The following is a 23,021-nucleotide window of genomic DNA, read 5'->3' as shown; positions in this document are numbered from 1 at the left end:
GATGGCTTCCCTTCCTTCTGGTGTATTGATTGCACCACTTTTTTTGATACTGTAAAAATCTTATTTTAATTTACTTTTTCCCTTTACAAGATAGACATTGCTTGTTAAACAAATGAAGTAAAACTAATGTTTCTGTCTCTGTTCTCTGCACAGTATAAATATAAATTAGGTTATGAAAAAGACAAGGGAAAGCTTGTAGGCTTCCGTAGCCTTCAGGATGATCCCAAACTTGTCCATTATATGCAAGTGGCTAAGATGCAGTCTGATCGTGAATACAAGAAAGCCTATGAGACGAGCAAGACGCATTACCAAACACCTTCTGATGCACTCAGTATTGTGGCAGCTAAGGAGGCACAAGATCGTGTAACCAATACAAACTACAAACGACTGATACACCAGTATATGCTTCTACCAGATGCAATGAGTTTTGAACTGTACAGAAACATGAATCAGATACAAAGTAATGTAAGTTTCTCTTTTCTTTCTGACTGTCATTCACAGCTGTATGTGTTTTCCTCTCTTCTCATTATGGCTGTGTTTTGGAAAGAACAGAATTATTTAGTGTGAACCATTTATAAATTGTAAAGTTTCCTTTTGTGTCCTGATTTGCAGAATGAGTACAAGCAGGATTACAATGAATGGTTCAAGGGTATTGGTTGGAGTCCTGCTGGTTCTCTGGATGTGGAGAAATCTAAGAAAGCTACAGAAATTGCAAGTGACCGGAAATACCGCCAGCATCCCAGCATGTTCCATTTTACAAAACAAAATGATGACATGGACATGGTCCTTGCAAAGCATAATGCAGATATAATGAATAAAGTGAGTATTTATGGGGAAAATTAGTCAGGCACTCAAATATAATCCAAATTAATAAATGCTGTGTAAATCTCTGTCACCACTTTTATGTAGCAGTGTTTCCCTGGGAAAAACAACTGTCACAGATTTCTCCTTTTTCAATTTTTTTTCTTAATTGAAACACTCATTTACTGACAAGTGGCATTGGTTACATAAATCTTACCTCATTTTTTTCATAACTACCTCTTCAACATCTGTTTTTCTCACTCTTACATAGAAATCATTGGCCCTGAAAATCTTGGTAGGTAGACCTCATTTGAAGCGGGACTGGATCATAATTCAGCTCATTCTGGGGTAGTTCATTACATAGTAAAATAAATCTAAGTTGGCATCTTATGCTTTTTACCCATCCATAGGCAAAGTGCACAAACAGAAAGGTGAAAACCTTGAAAGAACCATCCTTTGTCATTTATACTAACACAGCTGATGTTACTCTTTTCAATAGCATGCTTATACTCAAGCTTGGGAGAAGGATAAAACTCAAGTTCATGTGATGCCGGATACACCAGATATTCTACAAGCAAAACAGAACAAGGCGAACTACAGTCAGGTAGTACTTTTTCATGCTTTCTATTACATTTCAAATTAGTATCTATTTTCTTCAAATTTAAAGGATCCTTCCTATTTCAAAATAAAAATTAATTGATAAAGGTTGGAAAAAATGGAAGAGAGGTTTTAGAACACAGGCAAGAATTTTGCTGTGAGACAGTAGCAATATATATAATATATATAATATATATAATATATATAATATATATAATATATATAATATATATAATATATATAATATATATTCAGAGTAGCAATTGTTACCGTCTTCAAGGTAGCAAAGTTACAGTCTAAATTATAGCAAAATATATGGAAAATGTGACTTCTATTTTTGACCTCTGGAAGTGTGAAGTCCATACTCTAGCGAAATCAATCGTGTTACAAATTCCTTATTATAAAATTATAAGTTCATTGGGTATATTTGTAACTTTATATATAAGAAAATAATTACATGTAGTGATTTGAACTTTTCTTTCAGCTTTTAAATATCAGAAATTTTACTATTTAAAGCAATTAGATTTTGCTTTGCATGGTTGCTCAAAGGCAAATTTTCAGCATGCTAGGGCTGGAACTTTAAATCAATTGTGCCTGGACTGAATTGACTATTAAATAACTACTTTACAGTCTTATTAACTAAAATTATGTTAGGCCCGTTAAAAAGTTTTCAGTTATCCCAGATGTACAGATTTCAAATTTCCCAGTTATGTTTCAAGTCCTAAAGATAAGCTGTGATAGGAAAATGCTGCAGTAAATAAAAGCTATTTAGTCACTGGCCTAAGACTTGTAAGACTACTTTCCTTGCCTATCACATTTTCCCTTTTCTCAGTTTCCATTCCAGTAGCACTTCTCTTGTAACTGAAGCTTTTGAGGTAACCAGAATTAGGTAATATGGATCACTAGCATATCTAAATGGAAGGTAATATATGTATTACTAAGGCTTTTTAATTAAAGTTGTTTTCAATTTTAGAAACTGTACAAGCTTGGCTGGGAGGAAATGATAAAGAAGGGCTATGACCTCACACCTGAAGCCATTTCAGTGAAAGCTGCCAAAGCATCAAGGGACATTGCAAGTGACGTAAGCAGCATTTCTAATTCAGTCTGAAATGCAGTTCTTTGTGCACCCCTATATGCTAAGGTGTGTCTTGGAGTAAACAAGCAAAATTGATGAAGAAACACTTTCCTGATTTGCTTTTGTCAGTTTCTTTTTTGAAGAAAAGGCTTGAAGGAGAGTTGTTCTTAGGTCTTAGCAATTCCAAAGTCCATCCTTGAAGTGGCTAACCATACAAAGCAATTTAAACTGGGTTGTCTGCTCTTCTGAATGTTACATTTTCTGAGCAGCAGCAATTTAGTCCAGTTAGCTGATCCCAGTGCCTATACTTAGGAATCCTCTTTACAACTCCAAAGTAGATATGGTGACACATATATTTCTATTATTTTCTGTAACTTGCTATTATTAACTTAACTTGCTATTATTAACTTCTGTATTTATGGAACAGATTTCATTAATCATTGGAAATGCTTAAGCTGATTATTTTATTCATCAAAATATTGCAATGTGACAGCCTTTGGGAGTTGTGTAACTGTATAAATCAAATGGCACAGGAGACCACTGTTAGAGCTATTCCCTCTTCCTCTCCAGGAGACTCTGTTTATTCTCAGGGAAAGCATTCACAGACACCAAGTGATGCACATGAATCAGGGGGCTACTAAACCTTTACATGAGATGCTATAGCAAGTTGCTCATTTCATTAGTAATGAGGAACATTGAACTGAGTGAATATATTTGCCTTATTTATTTTACCACTGCCTGATTCTTACTGCAATTTCAATAATGCAATCTTTTTAATTTTAGTACAAGTACAAAGAAGGTTACCGCAAGCAACAAGGACATCACATTGGATTCCGCAGCTTACAGGATGATCCTAAGATGTTGTGGTCTATGCAAGTAGCTAAGATGCAGAGTGAGAGGGAGTATAAGAAAGATTTTGAGAAGTGGAAGACAAAGTTCAACATGCCCGTGGATATGTTGGGCTTCCTTCTGGCTAAGAAATGTCAGGAATTGGTTAGTGATATTGACTACAAACGGATGCTACACCGCTGGACTTGTCTACCAGACCAGAACGATGTCACTCAAGCAAAGAGGGTCTATGAACTACAGAGTGATGTAAGCTTCTGCTGGATCTCATTCATTCAGTTTTTGTAAGATATTTACTACTTATGGAAAAGTTTCTGTAATAACTCTCTTTTCATGTCAGTATAGATCAGACTGAAGTTAATATGCCAGTTAGTCTTTTAATATGGTTTAATACATGAACAGTGAAAGAACCTACTATGATTTTGATGTTTTTCCTTAACAGAATCTATATAAGTCAGATCTACAGTGGCTCAGAGGCCTTGGATGGAGTCCTTTGGGATCTTTGGAATCTGAAAAGAACAAGAAAGCTTCTGAAATTCTGAGTGAAAAGAAGTACCGGCAGCACCCAGATACTATTAAGTTCACAAGTATCCCAGATGCCATGAATATCGTTTTAGCAAAATCTAATGCTAAAAATAGAAGTGATGTAAGTTGCCTCTGGAACAAGTGCATGTGATTCATAAATGTAGGAATAAGTTAGTATTCATTTGTTGAAAAGATTACCATACCAGAATGTGATTATAAAAATATAAAGTATAAAAATATCAGATGTTTGCAATCTGTGCCTTACTGCTCAGTTGTCAAGAAGTATTATGCCTTATTCAGGAGATTAAGGTCTTCAGGGCTATACAATTTATTCAGTAAACTGCAAATATACCCCTTACTGCATAGTATGCAACCATATTGGCATTATGCTGCCTTGTTGAACATTTGTGGATGTGAAGAGGGAAAAAAGGTATTTCAGTAAGAAGTTGGTGTATTATTTTATTTAAATATCTTGCATTGATCACTCATGCTTGCATGGTACATCTTTGCTTTGCAATTGTTGAGAAAAATTAAGATGAATTCACTGCCAAGCATGTGAGCCTTTTATCAGACAAGATATTTCTGTTTGTGTCTCTTTTCAGATACTCTATAGACAAGCCTGGGACAAGGACAAGACTCAGGTTCACATCATGCCTGATACTCCTGAAATTTTACTGGCTAAATCAAACTTAATCAACACAAGTGATGTAAGTGTGTCTCTACAATATTTCTTTTATGAAATTTGGATTTACTCTTTATAGCTTTAGTTTAAAATGAAATAGAGTATTTCTACAAATCTCATGGTTGTAAGCACACCTGTAATAATTGTTATGCACTGGGAAGCTCAAGTAAATTGCTAGATTCTAATGTGGAAGTGGAGTTGCTAGAAAAAAATTACCAAGAAAATACTAAGTGCAAGTTTGGTGTTTTCTCTTTCATCCTTACCAATTATATTAACATTTTAGATATGTATTCAGGACTTTTCAGTAAGCTGGTTGTTTATTTAAAAGTCTGATGATATCAAACTACATTTTTAGAATTTCTTAGGATTACATTACATCAAATTCCTGGTTACAATGGAACAAATATAGATTAGGTGCAAAATGTAAAACGTCAGCAGCTTTATCATAAGAAATCAAGAAGACAAATAATTGTGATTAAAATTAGGTGTAGCAAATCACGGGGTTGTATTATTCACCTCTGTAGAAGACAATTCTTCATTTAGATTAATATTTCCAGTAAAATAAAAATTTTGTTCTCAGATGAGTTCATCAGAGAAGTTGCAGGTAGTTATTTTTATATACTTTATATAATCAGTTACAAAATACACATTGTTAGAAGTAAGGTATGGGATTTTATTTGATTAATGAAACTGAGTCGGAATCTCATACTTCTTTTTCAATAATCAAAGGAATAAAATTACCGTATTGTATAGGAAAGATGATCTTTTTTACATATTGAAAAACACTCCAGAGCTTTATATGCAATAATTAATTTGAAATCCTCTCCAACAGAAACATTACAAGTTAGGATATGAAGAACTGAAGAGGAAAGGCTATGATCTTCCTCCTGATGCTATACCTCTCAAGTCAGCAAAGGCATCCAGAGACATAGCTAGTGAAGTAAGTCCTACCAAGTGAAAATAACAGTGTGGCATTGAGCAGGTAGATATTTCCCTTTAATAGGAAGAGATCTAACATTTTAACACTTACATTGCTCCTCACCCAAGAGGTTGTGTAATTCTTTATTGTGCAAAGTTAATAGAATTCATTAAAATACTTTACAAATAGAAAGAATGTAATCATAGAAATGAACATAAAAGGTTCTAGAAATAAAATAAAAATGCTAAAAAGAAAGCCAAAAATTGTGATATATTTTTATAATACAGCTCAGTTCAAAAATTAGCCAGTCTACTAAGAAAACAGAATTGTTAGGTACTTCTTTAAAACAAGGTGGTTTCTCTATTCAACTAGTACCAATATAAAACGGCGTACCGGAAGCAGCTTGGCCACCACATAGGAGCGCGAAACATAGAGGATGATCCCAAGATGATGTGGTCAATGCACGTAGCGAAGATCCAGAGTGACAGGGAGTACAAGAAAGCCTTTGAGAAGTCAAAGACGCACTTCAGCAGCCCCGTGGACATGCTGGGTGTGGTGCTGGCCAAGAAGTGTCAGGAGCTGGTCAGCGACATTGATTACAAGCATCCTCTGCATCGGTGGACGTGTCTGCCGGACCAGAACGATGTTGTGCAAGCCAAGAAAGTGTACGACCTTCAGAGCGATGTAAGTTGTTCTGTACTGGATGTGTGAGAAACGGGCTGTCCTTCTTGAGTTTTGTTCCACTGTTGGAGAAATACAGTTGTGGACCATAAACCTTTGCTGATTGTGTGAGAAGGTGTTGTGGCCATACCGTCATGCTGAGTGGTTGTTTTTTGAAGCAGAGAGGCAGAAATTTGTGTGGCATCATACTTTATGATCACAGAAGAGTTGTGTCTTTTTGATGGTGTGGAGAGAAAGGTTTCTGCATGTGGCTAAAGTAGTTCATTCTGCAAGGGAAAGGGCAAAGGAATCAATTTTTTCCTTTTGGAGGACCAATACTGGGCAAACACAAGCTGGAGTGGTATAAAGAGCATTAGGCGGTGGGGTGTAAGGGTTCCTCTTCTGTGTCTCTGTCAGTTGGAGGTTACTGGATGGGGCAGATCTTTGACCCTTTTGCCTACCAAGGCTTTTGCACAGAAGATGCTTGAGGAGAGCTCTGACAGTTTCTGGGCACCTGTTTGTGGTGGTGCAGGTGTGCAGAGCCTACACGACCTAGGGGTAACGGGAGCTGAGCTGCATGGGTGCTGTCTGATGGGTTGACCGAGGGGAATGTACATTGTTAGGTGGAGCTTCCCTTGCTAGGAGGGGTGCTTGCTCACACTGGGGATGTTGCTGAACTCTTTGTGTCCTTGCTTGTTACCTCAGAACGTGTACAAGTCGGACCTTCTGTGGCTGAGAGGCATCGGCTGGTCCCCCAGTGGTTCGCTGGACGATGAGAAGAACAAGAGGGCGAGCCAGATCCTGAGTGAGAAGAAGTATCGTCAGCACCCAGACACCATCAAGTTCACGAGCATTCCTGACTCTATGCCTATGGTTCTGGCGAAGCACAACTCTGATATCATGAACCAAGTGAGATTCCCTTGTGTTTTCAGCCTGGGGGAAAGGAGTGCCTCTAGCAGGGCTCTAGAGCTCTTCTCTCTCCGGTGCCAGGGTTTTGGTGGAAGGGTGTTGCATCCTCCTGCTCGGGGGTTTTTTGTTCCTTGTTTTAGCTCAAGATCTGTTTTGTGTAACTGGAGCAGAGATTGGGTGTGGTGCAGAAAAGAAAAGGGTGAGACTTTAAAAGTCTTGGGGAAAGGAAAGCACCTAAGTCTGCTGAGACCTAGAGGCTGGTAGAGGCCCTGTTGAGCTGGTTTAGTCTCTGTGCTTGTTTCCCTGTGCTTGCATGATCTTTCACGTTGTGCTCACCTTTTCAGCGTGCGTATACATCAGCCTGGGAGAAAGACAAAACCAGCATCCACATTATGCCAGATACGCCTGGTATTTTGCTGGCCCAGCAGAACCAGCAGAACGTCAGTGAGGTAGGTGGTTCTTGTGGGCTCGGTGTCCATCCGTGGGCAGAGGCGGTGCAGGAAGGCGTGTAGTTGGGGTCACTTTGTAACACTTGTTTGTCTTTCAGAAACTGTACAAGCTTGCAATGGAGGAAGAGAAGAAAAAGGGCTATGACCTCCGGGCAGACGCCATTCCTATCAAGTCTGCTAAAGCTTCCAGGGATATTGCCAGTGATGTAAGTACACAGGAGGCCTTGGTGGCTCACCCTCCAGGACAGTTTCTCTGTGCTTGCAGCTCAAGACCAGGGCCTGCAAACTTGGGTGTGTGTAGCACACAGAGCATGTACCTGTCATTACCTCTCAGCTAGTCTTTAAAGGTGTTGGTGCCTGAGGTTCATTACTGCCAGTCCATCAGCACGGCTGTTATGGACTCCCCTGCTCCCTGCAGCTACCCCAATGAGCTGGACCTTTGAAAAGAAAACCCAAAGCAAGTTTTGTGTTATGACGGGGACACTGATCATTTCTGTGTGTTCTGGGACAGCGCAGACACTGTCAGGCCATCGTTACTTTGTCTGAGCTGGTGTTGCAGAGTATCATCTCCAGGTGCAGCTGTCCAGGGGCTGAATTTACTCTCTCTTGAGACATTCTGTAGTTTAGGTTTGTTCTGTTAGTCCTGGAAGATGAGCTCAATCTGTGCTCAGGCTTCTTGGGCATTTTGGAAGTGGGGGAGGGAAAACTGCAGTGCAGTTCCCTGTTACTGCCCAAGCTTAATCTGCCAGCGGCCTGCAGCTGAGGACACACTGAGCTGGGAGAATAAGAGTCCTCCACACTGCGAGGAGAGCATGGTGCACAGGAGTGTGTCAGCTGCTGGGGGCTGTGTGGTTGAGAGCATAGAGGGCAGTACAGGATGAAGGCCAGGTTGCCTGCTGGAGCAGTCTCATGGGTTTTGTCCCATATTTCACCCCAGCTGCTGAGCCTGCCTCTCAGTGGGGCTCCTTGGGCAGTGTGGAGCTGCTGTCTGCACAAGCAAATTGCTCCTGGTTCCTGAGCTGGCTTGGTTGGGGTTGCTGTCCAGGCTTCTGTGTGGCTCCAGTGCCTCGGTGCAGGCCTGAGGTGGGACAGAGGTGTAGCCCACTGTGGTGTACATTGTGCTTGGGTGCCTGTTCCCGTGGTGATCTTCCCAGGCTCCATTAGGAAAGCGCTTTTCACAGGAGTTGCTCCAGAATAAAGCTGAGGGAAGAAGAAGGGCTGAGCGTAAACTTACTGAGCTTCTTTAACCCCACAGTACAAGTACAAGGAAGGTTATCGCAAGCAGCTTGGCCACCACATAGGAGCGCGAAACATAGAGGATGATCCCAAGATGATGTGGTCGATGCATGTAGCGAAGATCCAGAGTGACAGGGAGTACAAGAAAGCCTTTGAGAAGTCAAAGACGCACTTCAGCAGCCCCGTGGACATGCTGGGTGTGGTGCTGGCCAAGAAGTGTCAGGAGCTGGTCAGCGACATTGATTACAAGCATCCTCTGCATCGGTGGACGTGTCTGCCGGACCAGAACGATGTTGTGCAAGCCAAGAAAGTGTACGACCTTCAGAGCGATGTAAGTTGTTCTGTACTGGATGTGTGAGAAACGGGCTGTCCTTCTTGAGTTCTGTTCCACTGTTGGAGAAATACAGTTGTGGACCATAAACCTTTGCTGATTGTGTGAGAGGGTGTTGTTGCCATACCAACGTCCTGAGAGTTTCTTTTTTGAACCAGAGAGGCAGATTTTGTATGGCATTGTACTTTATGATCACGGAAGAGCTGTTTCTTGCTTTGACTGTGTGGAGGGAATGGTTTCTGCATGTGACTGAAGTTCATTCTGTAAGGGGAAGGGCAAAGGAATCAAATTTTTCCTTTTGAATCACAAGTGCTGGGGAAACACAAGCTGGAGTGGTATAAAGAGCATTAGGCGGTGGGGTGTAAGGGTTCCTCTTCTGTGTCTCTGTCAGCTGGAGGTTACTGGATGGGGCAGATCTTTGACCCTTTTGCCTACCAAGGCTTTTGCACAGAAGATGCTTGAGGAGAGCTCTGACAGTTTCTGGGCACCTGTTTGTGGTGGTGCAGGTGTGCAGAGCCTACACGACCTAGGGGTAACGGGAGCTGAGCTGCATGAGTGCTGTCTGATGGGTTGACCGAGGGGAATGTACATTGTTAGGTGGAGCTTCCCTTGCTAGGAGGGGTGCTTGCTCACACTGGGGATGTTGCTGAACTCTTTGTGTCCTTGCTTGTTACCTCAGAACGTGTACAAGTCGGACCTTCTGTGGCTGAGAGGCATCGGCTGGTCCCCCAGTGGTTCGCTGGACGATGAGAAGAACAAGAGGGCGAGCCAGATCCTGAGTGAGAAGAAGTATCGTCAGCACCCAGACACCATCAAGTTCACGAGCATTCCTGACTCTATGCCTATGGTTCTGGCGAAGCACAACTCTGATATCATGAACCAAGTGAGATTCCCTTGTGTTTTCAGCCTGGGGGAAAGGAGTGCCTCTAGCAGGGCTCTAGAGCTCTTCTCTCTCCGGTGCCAGGGTTTTGGTGGAAGGGTGTTGCATCCTCCTGCTCGGGGGTTTTTTGTTCCTTGTTTTAGCTCAAGATCTGTTTTGTGTAACTGGAGCAGAGATTGGGTGTGGTGCAGAAAAGAAAAGGGTGAGACTTTAAAAGTCTTGGGGAAAGGAAAGCACCTAAGTCTGCTGAGACCTAGAGGCTGGTAGAGGCCCTGTTGAGCTGGTTTAGTCTCTGTGCTTGTTTCCCTGTGCTTGCATGATCTTTCACGTTGTGCTCACCTTTTCAGCGTGCGTATACATCAGCCTGGGAGAAAGACAAAACCAGCATCCACATTATGCCAGATACGCCTGGTATTTTGCTGGCCCAGCAGAACCAGCAGAACGTCAGTGAGGTAGGTGGTTCTTGTGGGCTCGGTGTCCATCCGTGGGCAGAGGCGGTGCAGGAAGGCGTGTAGTTGGGGTCACTTTGTAACACTTGTTTGTCTTTCAGAAACTGTACAGGCTTGCAATGGAGGAAGAGAAGAAAAAGGGCTATGACCTCCGGGCAGACGCCATTCCTATCAAGTCTGCTAAAGCTTCCAGGGATATTGCCAGTGATGTAAGTACACAGGAGGCCTTGGTGGCACACCCTCCAGGACAGTTTCTCTGTGCTTGCAGCTCAAGACCAGGGCCTGCAAACTTGGGTGTGTGTAGCCCACAGAGCATGTACCTGTCATTACTTCTCAGCTAGTCAGTAAAGGTGTTGGTGCCTGAGGTTCAGTAAGGCCACTCTGTCGATACGGCTGTTATGGACTCCCCTGCTGCCTGCAGCTACCCTGATGAGCTGGACCTTTGAAAAGAAAACCCAAAGCAAGTTTTGTGATATGACAGGGACATTGATCATTTCTGTGTAGACTGAGGCAGTGCAGTAACTCTGAGGTCATCATTACTTTGTCCCATCTGGTGTTGCAGTCTGATTTTTGTGTGCAGGGGCTGTATTTAGTCTCTTGTGAGATGTTCTGTAGTTTAGGTTTGTTCTGTTAGTCCTGGAAGATAAACTCAATCTGTGCTCAGGCTTCCTGGGCATTTTGGAAGTGGGGGAGGGAAAACTGCAGTGCAGTTCCCTGTCACTGCCGAAGTTTAAGCAGCCAATGGCCTGCAGCTGAGGACACACTGAGCTGGGAGAATAGGAGTCCTCCACACTGCGAGGAGAGCATGGTGCTCCAGAGTGTGTCAGCTGCGTGGGTAAGTGCACACAGGGCAGTACAGGATGAAGGCCAGCTTACCTGCTGGAGCAGTCTGGTGGGTATTGTCCCATTTATGACCCCAGCTGCTGAGCTGGCCTCTCAGTGGGGCTCCTTGGGTAGTGTGGAGCTGCTGTCTGCACAAGCAAATTGCTCCTGGTTCCTGAGCTGGCTTGGTTGGGGTTGCTGTCCAGGCTTCTGTGTGGCTCCAGTGCCTCAGTGCAGGCCTGGAGTGGGACAGAGGTGTAGCCCACTGTGGGGTACATTGTGCTTGGGTGCCTGTTCCCGTGGTGATCTTCCCAGGCTCCATTAGGAAAGCACTTTTCACAGGAGTTGCTCCAGAATAAAGCTGAGAGGAAGAAGAAGGGCTGAGCGTAAACTTACTGAGCTTCTTTAACCCCACAGTACAAGTACAAGGAAGGTTATCGCAAGCAGCTTGGCCACCACATAGGAGCGCGAAACATAGAGGATGATCCCAAGATGATGTGGTCGATGCATGTAGCGAAGATCCAGAGTGACAGGGAGTACAAGAAAGCCTTTGAGAAGTCAAAGACGCACTTCAGCAGCCCCGTGGACATGCTGGGTGTGGTGCTGGCCAAGAAGTGTCAGGAGCTGGTCAGCGACATTGATTACAAGCATCCTCTGCATCGGTGGACGTGTCTGCCGGACCAGAACGATGTTGTGCAAGCCAGGAAAGTGTACGACCTTCAGAGCGATGTAAGTTGTTCTGTACTGGATGTGTGAGAAACGGGCTGTCCTTCTTGAGTTCTGTTCCACTGTTGGAGAAATACAGTTGTGGACCATAAACCTTTGCTGATTGTGTGAGAGGGTGTTGTGGCCATACCGTCATGCTGAGTGGTTGTTTTTTGAAGCAGAGAGGCAGAAATTTGTGTGGCATCCTACTTTATGATCACAGAAGAGTTGTGTCTTTTTTTGATGGTGTGGAGAGAAAGGTTTCTGCATGTGGCTAAAGTAGTTCATTCTGCAAGGGAAAGGGCAAAGGAATCAATTTTTTCCTTTTGGAGGACCAATGCTGGGCAAACACGAACAGCTGCTTGTGGTGGTGCAGGCTTACGGAGCCTACACGACCTCAGGGTAATGGGAGCCGAGCTGCATGGGAGCCCCTTCATGCTCTCTGGTGGGCTGAGCCAGGGGAACGTGCATTGTCAGGTGGAGCTTCCCTTGCTAGGAGGGGTGCTTGCGCACACTGAGGATGTTGCTGAGCTGTTTGTGTCCTTGCCTTTCACTTCAGAACGTGTACAAGTCGGACCTTCTGTGGCTTAGAGGCATCGGCTGGTCCCCAAGTGGTTCGCTGGACGATGAGAAGAACAAGAGGGCGAGCCAGATCCTGAGTGAGAAGAAGTATCGTCAGCACCCAGACACCATCAAGTTCACGAGCATTCCTGACTCTATGCCTATGGTTCTGGCGAAGCACAACTCTGATATCATGAACCAAGTGAGATTCCCTTGTGTTTTCAGCCTGGGGGAAAGGAGTGCCTCTAGCAGGGCTCTAGAGCTCTTCTCTCTCCGGTGCCAGGGTTTTGGTGGAAGGGTGTTGCATCCTCCTGCTCGGGGGTTTTTTGTTCCTTGTTTTAGCTCAAGATCTGTTTTGTGTAACTGGAGCAGAGATTGGGTGTGGTGCAGAAAAGAAAAGGGTGAGACTTTAAAAGTCTTGGGGAAAGGAAAGCGCCTAAGTCTGCTGAGACCTAGAGGCTGGTAGAGGCCCTGTTGAGCTGGTTTAGTTTCTGTGCTTGTTTCCCTGTGCTTGTATGATCTTTCACGTTGTGCTCACCTTTTCAGCGTGCGTATACATCAGCCTGGGAGAAAGACAAAACCAGCATCCACATTATGCCAGATACGCCTGGTATTTTGCTGGCCCAGCAGAACCAGCAGAACGTCAGTGAGGTAGGTGGTTCTTGTGGGCTCGGTGTCCATCCATGGGCAGAGGCGGTGCAGGAAGGGGTGTTGTTGGGGTCACTTTGTAAGACTTGTTTGTCTTTCAGAAACTGTACAAGCTTGCAATGGAGGAAGAGAAGAAAAAGGGCTATGACCTCCGGGCAGACGCCATTCCTATCAAGTCTGCTAAAGCTTCCAGGGATATTGCCAGTGATGTAAGTACACAGGAGGCCTTGGTGGCTCACCCTCCAGGACAGTTTCTCCATGTCTGCAGATGACATCTATTATAGTGTTTCTGAATAGTCCAACAGAGTTTTGAGTTTACCCATCAATTTGGCCTTTAATTTATTTAATTTTGTGAAAGTCTCTTATTCGTAACCTCTTTTCTTTAAATATGCTATAGTTTTGAATTTTCTCATGATAGAGTTTTTGTAAGACGTAAAGGCCTTATAAAAGTAGTAGGTTGCTTGATGATTAGATGTTAATATTAAAAATTCTCATTCGTGCTTGAATGTCACCTACTGACTCTCTATGGAGATGTGTATATTTATTGAGCTTTTTAGTCTTTTATTGATTCCATAATTTGGACACTTTTTATTCTCTCACGTATTGAGGAGTACCTCTTAATATGTAGGCCATAGTGTGGTTTGGAAAACATGAAGGTTACAACAGGCAGAAAATGTTAGGTGAATCCCTTTGTAGCTGCACATTACAATTCATCAGCTGAATACTTACTTTAATACTCCGTGGTTTCACATACTAAGTTCTCTGTAGGTTGTTCTACATGGCTTTTTCTTAATATGTGAAGAAAACTGAAACAAAACTCAATGAACATCTTTTTGCCTATAGTACAAGTATAAGGAAGGTTATCGCAAGCAGCTTGGCCACCACATAGGAGCGCGAAACATAGAGGATGATCCCAAGATGATGTGGTCAATGCATGTAGCCAAGATCCAGAGTGACAGGGAGTACAAGAAAGCCTTTGAGAAGACAAAGACACACTTCAGCAGCCCCGTGGACATGCTGGGTATCGTGTTGGCCAAGAAATGCCAAGGGTTGGTCAGCGATATTGATTACAAGCACTATCTGCACCAGTGGATCTGTCTGCCAGACCAGAATGATGTCATCCATGCTAAGAAGGCCTATGATCTGCAGAGTGATGTGAGTTCTCACTGATGAGCATTGAAGTTCTGAAGTGTATGTAATTTCCCTAATGTACAAAGCATATAAAAGATAGAAACTGCTCTCTACAAAGTGCAGAAGATCCTGAACTGTTTCTGTTGCAGTGTTTTTCCGCATTGTGTTTTTCTCTACTTGTTCCAAGACGAGGTCATAAGACCCTTAATAGTGAATGAATCTGTAAATAAGGAATATCGAGTAGTATGAAGGTTTAAATGCAGCAAATCTGTTAGCATAGAAGATTAGCAGATAAGTAATATAATCATCAGAGTTAACTTTAATGCCTATATATGTAGATTAATCACATATAAAGGGGGAATTGCCCAGTGTGACTTTTTTCTTTAAGATTCATGACTGGAATTCTTCCATTCTGTCTTGGGGAAATTGTTTAAGTTAAGACTTGCTCTTCCTTACTGAATGACGTCTTGTTTCTTGGGAATATACTTTACAGGAAAAGTTTATGCTGGCTTTCAGAATTTTGTTTTAAATACCTCATTTATCCTTTGACTGTTCCTATACATGTTGTTCAGTGAATGATACCTCTTGAAGACAGGCCTTGGGATCTGAATCTAGGTTGTAAACAAGGAGTGTTTTGCAGATTGAACTAGGAGGAAGGAGACTAACAGAAAATAAGCATTATTTGCATGAGATATATGAAATGTTTACCTGGCAATATTAATGAGATGGCTGTCTTTGTACTTTTTGCAATAGAATTGCTACAAGTCTGACCTTGAATGGTTGCGGGGCATTGGTTGGGTCCCAATTGGTTCCTTGGATGTTGAAAAAGCCAAGAAGGCAGGAGAGATCTTGAGTGATAAATTATACCGTCAGCCTCCGGACACAATCAAATTTACTAGTGTTACTGATTCTCCAGAGATGGTCTTGGCCAAGCATAATGCAGAGACGATGAATAAGGTGAGTCTTGATTCAATTTGGTAACGTCAGCACCCTCCAGCTAAACCCTGGAGACAGCGGTCTAGCAATACAAGTCTGTTGCTGCAAGCAATTTAAGCACAGTGAGACGTTACATTCTTGGTAATCAACAGGTAACTTATTTTTAGCAAGTGCTAATATAGCAATATCTTCTAAGTTAAGTTAAATATTAATTTTGAGTTGGAAAGCCTACTACATACTCTAGCATGTACCTAGTAGTGTGTTATTTTCCATCTAATTTTTAATAAAACAATTTAGCTATTTGTCTAATAAATATAATAATTTATCAAATATATCTAGTAATCCAAGACTTAATTTACTTATTTCATGTCAGTCTTTGAAATATCTGTATTTCAAACAATTCAGCATAGCTCTCACAATGTAAGAGTTTTTCTGAGTCTGTGCTGTAATCTCAATCCTATTTATGTCAATAAAACCATTTCCTCCTTCAGTGAGGCCTTGTTCTTAGCGTTTAAAACCGTGTGTCTGATTAGCCTTCTGTTGAAAGCTTTTTTTTGTAAACATTTCCTTTAAAACTGAATTCTTTCTACATTACAAATTCTTAAGCTGTAAATTAAACATCTTGAGGAGTGAATATAAGGTCTTGTTACTACGTAAGGAATAAGGATTTTTTAGACTTCACTTGGAGTACAGTTCTGTAATTTTTTGTGCTATATAGGGGATCTCCAATAGCCATCTTTTTTTTTTCCACTCCTAACACATGTTATTTCTCCTGCAGCGTTTGTATACAGATGCCTGGAATAAAGACAAGACACAAGTTCACATAATGCCCGACACACCTGAAATCACACTAGCAAAACAGAACATGCAAAACTACAGTGCGGTGAGTGTGTTAGATCTCCAGATGTAACTGGTCTGTTTCATGGCTGGATTATCAATATCCTGATAAACTTGATATAGATGATACCATCTATTTCTTTAAGCAACACCAAATGTTTATAATCAAAATTGTGACTTAAAAAGCATCATTTGCGTTTTTGTACAGTCGTGTATATATATGTCTGTGTCTTAGAATAAATTCTTTGATAAGTGTGTCTCCATAGAATTTTGGGGGGTTCTTTCTCCAATTGTGCATAACATTGGGAAGGTGCAAAATTCATTCCAACACTGGAAAAGACAAAAAAAAATTTCCAGCACAATTGTGAAGAGCATTGTTCCCAGTGCTCAGTGTTAGTTTAGATAAATATATTCACATCAGCAAGTGAAGGCTTTAGAAAGTAAGTTTTATTCTATTTGTACGTGAAGGAGTAGCTTGTCTATGAAGTTGTAATCTGTGTTATTAAAGTACTGGAAGAAAAAAAAATATTATCTAATGTATTTAACAAGGATCCTAATTCAATACAAATTCATATGAGCTACTGCTCAGGGGCTTTGATTTAAGAAAGATAAAGCTGGGTTAGAATAAATCTTAACTTTTTTTTAATCTACTCACAAGCAGTTTGTTTTGCACAGAATATAATATAAGGAATTCAGTTACACGAATCCTATTGTTTAATTCTTCATCTAGAAACTCTACAGACAAGCCATGGAAGAATCCAAAAAGAAAGGCTATGATCTGAGAAGTGATGCTATCCCCATTCAAGCTGCCAAAGCATCCAGGCAAATTGCTAGTGATGTAAGATATAAACTTTTTATTTCTTTGTGTGCTGATATCTGATCTCTACAAACTGAAAACTATCAGTTAAATTCTGTAAAAGGCATTTCAATTAAACTCTAATCTCAAAATGTACATTTTTGGAAGTAAATTATATATGTATAAAGACTTCTTCTTAAAAACTATGTACAATATAATGCTGCTATCATGGTATTATTTTAATGTTTTGTTAATTAAATCTTTATATCGTATGTATAAATAGGGATTATTTCTCACTAATATTAGAGTGTTTTTTCAAAAAAAATAAATCTCACACTTCTCAATTTAGGGTTCTAATACAAATCGTAGAAATTTAATCAGAGAATCCATGTTATTAGCCCCATAATTACTTTGAACGTATTTTGTTGGCTGTAGATTATAGAGAGTTTTGGAGACTTTGTTATTAGAAACATTTAAAATGAGTAACTGATTTTTATACGTAATATATAAACATAATATTTTGATTTATATCTCAGTACAAGTATAAGGAAGGTTATCGCAAGCAGCTTGGCCACCACATTGGAGCACGAAACATAGAGGATGATCCCAAGATGATGTGGTCAATGCATGTAGCCAAGATCCAGAGTGACAGGGAGTACAAGAAAGCCTTTGAGAAGACAAAGACGCACTTCAGCAGCCCCGTGGACATGCTGGGTATCGTGTTGGCCAAGAAATGCCAAGGGTTGGTCAGCGATATTGATTACCGCCACTATCTGCACCAGTGGATCTGTCTGCCAGACCAGAATGATGTCATCCATGCTAAGAAAGCCTATGATTTGCAGAGTGATGCAAGTACCTTTTATTTCATTTTTGGGGAGGAAAGTATTTGAAACATTACATAGGTGGTCCAGGGCATCAGATACTAATGTGGTAAAAACAACTTTCAAGACTTTATTTTAAGTATTATTGAAAATGAGATCTCTAATAAGATATGTTCACTAGTTGATATTAAATGAAATTCTGTAGTTTGGCCTATTTATCATTTGCCTTTCTGTGAAGCTTGGGTAATGTTTTCACTCTGCATCTAGGTGAACTGCAGTGATATCAGCTAAGATTTTGTCTGAGCTTTTAGAAGTTTAATTAAAAATCTCTGAGTTTAATTAAAAATCTCTGATATCATGCACTACGTAAATTGCATTATTATTATTAGAATAACCTGTGTATTTTTTTTTGCAATAGAATTGCTACAAGTCTGACCTTGAATGGTTGCGGGGCATTGGTTGGGTCCCAATTGGTTCCTTGGATGTTGAAAAAGCCAAGAAGGCAGGAGAGATCTTGAGTGATAAATTATACCGTCAGCCTCCGGACACAATCAAATTTACTAGTGTTACTGATTCTCTAGAGATGGTCTTGGCCAAGCATAATGCAGAGACGATGAATAAGGTGAGTCTTGATCCAATTTGGTAACAACAGCACCCTCCAGCTAAACTCTGGAGATGGAAGACTTGAAATGCCATGATGACAAGTAATGCCGAAGTTCAGAGATGATGCTTTTTGATGCTTTTTTCAAATAGTGTACTGTCTTTATTTCAATCAAAACTAACAGCCATGTAACAGTAGACTCAGCTCAAGATATTATACATATTCCATTTTAATCTTTTATTCAACATGTCTATGTAGTAAATAGTAGTAATGCACCGTCTTATTCATTTTTCTTAATTAATGAAGTTGCTTTCTAAGTGCTGAATTTCCTCAGGTAAGTTATTTTTACAAAGAGAATTTGTTATCTGTATCTGATTAAAAACATAAGCATATATTCATGCTGTTTCCTGTAATTTTACCTAATATCCTTTATGTTTTAGTTGGTTTATGAGTATTTAACTTATATTGTAAAGCGACAGTAATCTCTTCCTCTATTCTTTTTTAGCGTCTATACACTGAAGCATGGAATAAAGATAAGACCATGGTTCATGTCATGCCTGACACACCGGAAATCCTGCTAGCTAAACAAAACCAATTAAACTACAGTCATGTAAGTAAAATTGAAGAGCTCAGAGAAGTAGAATTTTGTCATCTCGTATTCTTACTTAATATTATAATATTGTCAAGTTCTGTAGTTCCACAAATGGTCAGCTATGCTGATAACATCAGAGTTGTCCTTTTCCTTGAATTTACTTCCTAGGTATCTAACTCAGACTTCTTAAATATGTTATCTACCATAAACTAGAAATAATTTCTATAGCAAAATATGGAAATAAATAATTTAAGTTTTAGAACATTCCTTTCTTTCTCATCCCTGGATGATTTCCAGTTCCTGAGTATCTACCATAAAATTACAAGATCTTTGAAATCTGTTGTTTTGTTTTTTTACCTTCTAGAGAAGATAGAGCTTTGTTCAAATATTTAAGCTGTTTGAACATTAACAACATTTTGGGGGAATTCAATTTGTTTTATTACACGGATGTGCTTAATTGAAGTGGGTAAATTACCTGATTTTTGAAACACAAATGTGTTTTTTTTCTCACAGAAAATGTACAAACTAGCTTTGGAGGAATCTAAGAAGAAGGGTCATGACATGCGTTATGATGCCATTCCTATTCAAGCCGCCAGAGCATCCAGAGAGATTGCCAGTGATGTAAGCAGTCTTTTCATCATGTCTGTACTGATTTGGTAAAGCAAAAAATCAGAATTTTTCATCTGCTGTTTTTTTCACGTAGTACCTTAAGTACAGAATAGATAATACTGAAATCAAATGATTCTACTGCATGTTCTATAGTACATGAAAGGGATAGCCAGTATTTTTATGCACAAGTTATATACCGCAGTAATAAATAGAGAAAATAATAGAAATAATAAATCTATGTCCACTATGATAGTTCTATTGGTATACATGGGTGTTGAAGTAGGATACTCAGTAAGGTGTACAATTCTATGTTGGAGTTAACAAATTTATTTCTGATTCAAAATAGGAAATACTTTAAAATTTCTTTTCCCAAATATAGTAATTATTAGTAATTACTAAATTAGTAAATCAATTCTAAAAGTTCTAACTTGTTTTTTTTTTTTTTCCTTTGGAAAAAATATTTCTATTGGAATGTTGTCTTGAAAATCAAGATGTCTGAATACAAAAATGGAATAAAAAATATGCAGTGACTATGACAATTTTCATTTAAGAGATGAGAAAACATCACTAACACAAGGAGCATAACATATTTAACATTGTTTGTTTTTCCATCAAGACTGATAATTAAACTGTTAGTGTAAAGACCAAGTCACTCTTTCTCAAGGCTTTGTGGTATAAATTTTTATAATAAGTTAATCATTATATTTAATCTTAACATTAAAAGAATGTGGAATATCAGACTTGTTAATAAGTACATGACATTCAATGTTTAGTTAATTGAATGTGTGATGCCACATGTGTTTAACCGCAGGGATCCATCATGCATAGTGGTTAATTGGGAAGATAAACGCCAGCACTCTGAATGTCCCTGCCTTCCTTCTTCTTTTCCCCAAGCTTTTATTGCTGAGCATGATATCATGTGGTACGAAATACTCCTTTGGTCTGTTTGGGTCACCTTTCCTGGCTGTGCCCTCTCCTAACTGCTGGTGTGCCCCCAGCCCACAGCCTCCTCACTGGCTAGGCAGTATGAGAAGCTGAAAAGTCCTTGACTCAGTGTAGGCACTGCTCAGCAACAGCTAAAACATCAGCGTGTTATCAACACTATTTTCATCATAAATCCCAAACACAGCATTGTACAAGCCACTATGAAGAAAATTAACCCAGCCAAAAATAGGACATATAATGGTATCAAATTCAGAGATAAAGATACCGGTAATAATTCTTTTTAATATGAAAATTAATGAAATAGTAGAAAGGTCTAAATCAAACAAAAATACTAGTAATTATGTTAAACTGGGTGTATCATTTATAAATTGATAATTATACCATATGAATATATTTCATTTCAGTACAAGTACAAGGAAGGTTATCGCAAGCAGCTTGGCCACCACATAGGAGCGCGAAACATAGAGGATGATCCCAAGATGATGTGGTCAATGCATGTAGCCAAGATCCAGAGTGACAGGGAGTACAAGAAAGCCTTTGAGAAGACAAAGACGCACTTCAGCAGCCCCGTGGACATGCTGGGTATCGTGTTGGCCAAGAAATGCCAAGGGTTGGTCAGCGATATTGATTACAAGCACTATCTGCACCAGTGGATCTGTCTGCCAGACCAGAATGATGTCATCCATGCTAAGAAGGCCTATGATCTGCAGAGTGATGTAAGTAAATTGTTAGATTTGTAATACATAATTAAATGTACTTGGTTTTGTGCAAAATGCTTTTTTAAAGATATAATATTCCTTAGTTGCTTGCATCAGACATGTTCATAGAGGTGAAATTTTTAATACCTTATTATCAAACATATATTTAATTCCATTTTCCCTGTCCTTAACCTGAGGTACAATTTCTTTGTAACTCATAGAGATCTTCAATAACTCCCTTTTTGTTATTTAAAAATTCTCTTACCGTTTCTTCAAAAATTAAAGTTATTTTCAAAACCATATGCTGCTACTATGCAAAAATATATAAAATGCCTTGTATAAAATAAGATATTATTTACAGATATTTTGATATTGTACACACTTGCATTTATGATGAACTTTCAAAATTTTTCAGGCTGTTTACAAATCTGACTTGGAATGGCTTAGAGGTATTGGATGGGTTCCTATTGGTTCCCTGGACGTTGAGAAAGCTAAGAAAGCTGGAGAAATCCTGAGTGAAAGGAAGTATCGTCAACCAGCAGACCAAATTAAATTTACTAGTGTGACAGATTCTTTGGCTATGGTCTTAGCCAAGCAAAACGCTGAGATAATGAACAAGGTGAGGTGTTTTGTTTTGTTTTCCCTTAAAAACACTGGCATTATTAGCTGATAGAATTTATTCATAAGGTGAAAAATACAAAATACAAAGTAAAACTGTACAGATTTGCTATGGACTTAGAGAAGATGAATGCCCCAATTCAGCCTTTACATAGGAAAAGGGTATTTTATCTTGGGTATCAGTCTGAACTAAACACTTAGGTGAAGTTTTTCTGGTCATTTTTACTACGTCACATATTTTTCAAGAGCAATACTAAGGATTTGGTTGAATTTCTCTCTTTTTCCTATCCCATCTAAATTACTGTAGTAAATGGTTGTTTGGTATACTTTTTCTATTCTGTTAAAGCTACTTCACTATGCAAAACACATCTCTGACAGAACAAAGTAAGTATCTTCACAGTTCTTAGACAACACTGTGAAATCTGCTGAGACAAGGTTCTGGCATGGTGTTAGGGTACGTACAGAGCTAATGGTGCCATGAACATACTATAAAAAAAAGCTTACTTGAATTACACCAGCAGAGTGTAAAATACTTTCTTTGGACAAGTATATTAGTTTGGTTGTATAGATTTGGCTCTGCCTCAAGATTTCTTTTATTTTATATCATTGATATATTTTTGATAAATAATGTTTTCAAGTTTGCAGTCTTCTCATTGTTGCTTAGTTAAACTTATTAATGGAATCTGTTTTTCTCTCTCCTAGCGTTTATATACAGAAGCCTGGGAGGCAGACAAAACATCAATTCACGTCATGCCTGACACTCCAACAATTTTATTAGCAAAGGCCAATGCAGCTAATGTTAGCCATGTAAGAATATTTAAACGTATAATAAATTAACGTAAAATTGGTAAATTAAGTAAACATTACCTTAAACACGCAGTTCTTTTAAAATATGCTTTCAATAGAATTTTTAAAAAGTATATAAAGTGTAGAAGTTCCATCTTTATGAATACTAAACCATTTTCTGTCCTTTTTTGTGTGCAGAAACTTTATATACAAGCCTGGGAAGATGCCAAAAAGAAGGGTTATGACCTGAGAGCTGATGCGATTCCAATCCGAAGTGCAAAGGCATCAAGAGATATCGCAAGTGATGTATGTTCTTCCTTTACCGTCATTTAATCAGTTAATTTGTGAAACAGGAATCAAGTAAAAAGCTAAAACTGACAGGAAAAATCATGGTATATTAGATTCATATAAAATGCCTACCAAGATAAAATTCGGTGCAGGACTATGAAGTGCAGGAATTTTGAAAAGGAAAATTCTATGGCAATTCTTTACATGAAAAGATGTAAGAAAGTCATACACCAGTAAGAATTTAGTAAAATAGATGCAAGAACACATT

General features: G+C 39.6%; 1 protein-coding gene across 23 annotated transcripts in view; it reads left to right on the top strand.

Annotated features, from left to right (window-relative positions):
- The window catches only part of NEB (nebulin), a 118,564-nt gene that overhangs the window by 27,331 nt on the left and 68,212 nt on the right, over window positions 1-23,021 (top strand). For 22 of the 23 annotated variants that reach the window (XM_084288871.1, XM_084288872.1, XM_084288852.1 and 19 more), the window contains exons 35-66: window positions 154-465; window positions 613-819; window positions 1,301-1,405; window positions 2,372-2,479; window positions 3,257-3,568; window positions 3,762-3,965; window positions 4,447-4,551; window positions 5,359-5,466; window positions 5,818-6,129; window positions 6,811-7,014; window positions 7,359-7,463; window positions 7,562-7,669; window positions 8,719-9,030; window positions 9,710-9,913; window positions 10,258-10,362; window positions 10,461-10,568; window positions 11,599-11,910; window positions 12,446-12,649; window positions 12,994-13,098; window positions 13,197-13,304; window positions 13,939-14,250; window positions 14,980-15,183; window positions 15,941-16,045; window positions 16,730-16,837; window positions 17,332-17,643; window positions 18,035-18,238; window positions 18,723-18,827; window positions 19,323-19,430; window positions 20,768-21,079; window positions 21,477-21,680; window positions 22,382-22,486; window positions 22,664-22,771. In XM_084288871.1, coding sequence (XP_084144997.1) covers window positions 154-465; window positions 613-819; window positions 1,301-1,405; window positions 2,372-2,479; window positions 3,257-3,568; window positions 3,762-3,965; window positions 4,447-4,551; window positions 5,359-5,466; window positions 5,818-6,129; window positions 6,811-7,014; window positions 7,359-7,463; window positions 7,562-7,669; window positions 8,719-9,030; window positions 9,710-9,913; window positions 10,258-10,362; window positions 10,461-10,568; window positions 11,599-11,910; window positions 12,446-12,649; window positions 12,994-13,098; window positions 13,197-13,304; window positions 13,939-14,250; window positions 14,980-15,183; window positions 15,941-16,045; window positions 16,730-16,837; window positions 17,332-17,643; window positions 18,035-18,238; window positions 18,723-18,827; window positions 19,323-19,430; window positions 20,768-21,079; window positions 21,477-21,680; window positions 22,382-22,486; window positions 22,664-22,771 — 5,835 coding nt within the window. The remainder of the gene's footprint in view (window positions 1-153; window positions 466-612; window positions 820-1,300; window positions 1,406-2,371; window positions 2,480-3,256; window positions 3,569-3,761; window positions 3,966-4,446; window positions 4,552-5,358; window positions 5,467-5,817; window positions 6,130-6,810; window positions 7,015-7,358; window positions 7,464-7,561; window positions 7,670-8,718; window positions 9,031-9,709; window positions 9,914-10,257; window positions 10,363-10,460; window positions 10,569-11,598; window positions 11,911-12,445; window positions 12,650-12,993; window positions 13,099-13,196; window positions 13,305-13,938; window positions 14,251-14,979; window positions 15,184-15,940; window positions 16,046-16,729; window positions 16,838-17,331; window positions 17,644-18,034; window positions 18,239-18,722; window positions 18,828-19,322; window positions 19,431-20,767; window positions 21,080-21,476; window positions 21,681-22,381; window positions 22,487-22,663; window positions 22,772-23,021) is intronic. The other variant, XM_084288864.1, reaches the window with a different exon arrangement.

This window comes from Netta rufina, assembly GCF_964035555.1.
Source record: "Netta rufina genome assembly, chromosome: 6".
NCBI classification, from domain to species: Eukaryota; Metazoa; Chordata; class Aves; order Anseriformes; family Anatidae; genus Netta; species Netta rufina.
The sequence above is the reverse complement of the archived record's forward strand: the minus strand, read 5'-3'. Positions and strand labels throughout refer to the sequence as shown.